General features: G+C 43.5%; 1 protein-coding gene across 1 annotated transcript; it reads right to left on the bottom strand.

The window, feature by feature from the left end:
* Positions 1-2,487: 2,487 nt before the first annotated feature.
* LOC110576139 (olfactory receptor 9Q2-like) lies at positions 2,488-2,819 on the bottom strand. The gene has a single exon (XM_021685219.2). It carries the CDS (start codon positions 2,803-2,805, stop codon positions 2,488-2,490), a length of 318 nt encoding a protein of 105 aa, XP_021540894.2. The 5' UTR covers positions 2,806-2,819.
* Between the last annotated feature and the right edge of the window lie 7 nt (positions 2,820-2,826).

Here is a 2,826-nt window from a genome sequence, read left to right as displayed (position 1 = left end):
AGCATTCAATCGTCTCCCGAGACCTGGCAGCTCATTCTCTTAGCAGTTCCTTTCAATTCATGGTGTGCTCCCTGCCTTCCAGAAGATTCCAAGAGAGCAGATAGCTGTTTGGTGTGCTGCTCTTACTCATACAGATCCAGTGATGTCTCTTCAATCAGGAGGGAACTTCACATAACCAATCTGAGCTTTCTGACTCCTTCCTTAACTTTTGCCACCACCTGTAACAGTTGACACGGGAGCTATCTATTAACCATCCCTCTTGTGGAGCTATGGATTTTCAACCTGGGCTTTCATAACCAGACACACCACCATTAAATGGATCAAGTATTTCTTACGATGGTTATAACATATATTTTAAATCATCCTGTCCTCTAGAAATACACGTAATGTCTTTGAAGATTGTAATGTGTTTTATTTTACTGCGGGTGATCTTAAATTGAGTATCCTTTGTACACGTTCACTCTGAATCTTCAACCTTTCATTTAGCTGCTTCTTCCAATTTAAAATCCTGTTACTGGTATTCTCCGCTTTTCGAAAGTTTGAGTTGCCCCATTTTGCTTTTACGAAAGACCTGTATTAGCACCTGTTTTGGCTAACTGAAAGAAATCCAAAGAGGGTTTTCACTTTTACAAAAAATGACAAAAGGTGAAAATAACATTCAGCGTGCACCCCCAAACAGTGAGAGGGGCCCCACTAAGCTCCCTCCCCCAGAACTACACTCAGCTGCTCAGCATCAAGTCACCATCCCTCTGAACTGTGTCTGCAAGCATCTGTGCTTTATCTCGATTTATTTTGTGCATCCCTTAGCAAGATGTGTCCTAAGGTGTCAGAAAAGCCTAAGAGAGGTTATTTTGGGGAATTTGGGAATGCCCAAAGAAATTTCCATATAAACTAATGGTAATTGCTTCTTTGCTTTATGCCATTTGGGCTTAAGAATGTTTTCATAGGCGGGCTCTACTTTCAGATAGCAGGGCAAAGCTGTACTGGAATTCCAGGTGTGACATGACATTTTTGGCTGGCTGAGTGTGGAGTCATCCTTCATTTGCAAGATACTGTCACCTCCCTTTTCTCTCCCATGATGGTTTACATCAATCATCTTGTTTTTTGGTAATCCAAGGGACAGGAAGAAAAGGAGTTTGACTTCCAGGAATAAGGATCAACATAAAAACAGACAATGAGGGGCGCCTGGGTGGCTCAGTTGGTTAAGCGACTGCCTTCGGCTCAGGTCATGATCCTGGAGTCCCTGGATCGAGTCCCGCATCGGGCTCCCTGCTCGGCAGGGAGTCTGCTTCTCCCTCTCCCACTCCCCGTTTGTGTTCCCTCTCTCGCTGTGTCTTTCTCTGTCAAATAAATAAATAAAATCTTTAAAAAAAAAAAAAAAAACAGACAATGAGATGTGGGTGGCCTGTTCCCTTCTAGTGCCTTGTGTTTGAGCACCTATAAGTTTGAGAAGAGAAGATCAAGAACCAGTAGACTCTGGAAGGTTTCAGACACAGGTTGAGCTATTATAGACACAGGGACCTGGTACAGAAGAACCTTCTTGCTTACCTGTGCATGGAATGCAGAAATGCTCTGCCTCCCTGAGGTCAAAAACTCTAAAAACATAGAATCGACATCAATGATACAGACACTGCAGAAACTCTCATGGGCAGTGGGAATGGTATAAATTCACAAAGTGGATTCTCAGCAAATAAAGTGACACGTTGGGGCTGGAACAGGTGGGGAAGAAGGAAGAACAGGGTGTATTTCCAGTGGTGATAGGAACTGACAGGCATGTTTTCTTGGGCATTTTTCAGTGATTCCTGTCAGGCACCCCCTATGAGCTACTGCAAGAGTCTGAAGAATACTTTGAGCAGCGTCAGCTTTATTAACTGGACCATCGAATTACTACCTTAATCATTAAACATAAATGTAATCTAAATGTTGAATCCTGATTGATGACATAATTCTGAAGTGTCTAGGAGTGAAGAGCCCTAATACTGCTGTCAGCAACTCACTTTGAAGGGCATCAGAAAGTAAGGTGGATTGAAGGGCGAATTGACGGATGGGTAAATGGATAGATTATAAATATGTGATGAAGCGAATAGAACAAAACATTGGCAATAGCAGAATCTAAGTACTGGGTATAATTCACTATACATTATTTTCAACATTTCTATATGGTAGAGATCTCTCATAGAAAAGTTTGTAACAACAGTCATCTTATTTTATAGTCACAGGACTGTAATGTGTGACACATCTGGATTACACAGGATTTAACCACACATCCTTTTGTCATTTGGCCTGAGAGTTGGAGCTCTTCCCCCAATCTCTTTGCAGGTGGCCTCTTCCTTTTCTTTTTTCTCTCTCTGGAATTAAAAGTTCTGGTTCCTTTTTATACCTTGTACCATTCCTTTAAACATTGAGCATGCCGTGAATAATGAGTGTCCAGAAGGCTGGCCCTGGGGAAGAGTTGATTCTTAGGATTTTCCAACCTGGAAATAATGGTCAGCACAACTCGGCTCTTTCGAGAACCTTCCTCAGGGCCTCCTTCACTTCCTTGTTCCTCAAGCTATAGATAAGAGGGTTCAACATGGGGATCACTGTCGTGTAGAACACAGACACCACCCGATCCTCCTGTGAGGAGTGACCAGAGTTATCTCTGAGGTACGTGAAGATGAGGGTGCCGAAGAAGAGGGACACAGCCGTGAAGTGGGAGGCGCACGTGGAGAAGGTCTTGGCCCGGCCCCCTGCGGAGCGGATCTGCAGGATGGCCCTGATGATAAACAGACAGGACACCAAGATCACCAATACGCAAACAGGCATGACGAAGATGGCAAACACAAT

The sequence above is a fragment of the Neomonachus schauinslandi genome, unplaced genomic scaffold, assembly GCF_002201575.2.
Source record: "Neomonachus schauinslandi unplaced genomic scaffold, ASM220157v2 HiC_scaffold_1944, whole genome shotgun sequence".
Classification (NCBI taxonomy): domain Eukaryota; kingdom Metazoa; phylum Chordata; class Mammalia; order Carnivora; family Phocidae; genus Neomonachus; species Neomonachus schauinslandi.
The sequence above is the reverse complement of the archived record's forward strand: the minus strand, read 5'-3'. Positions and strand labels throughout refer to the sequence as shown.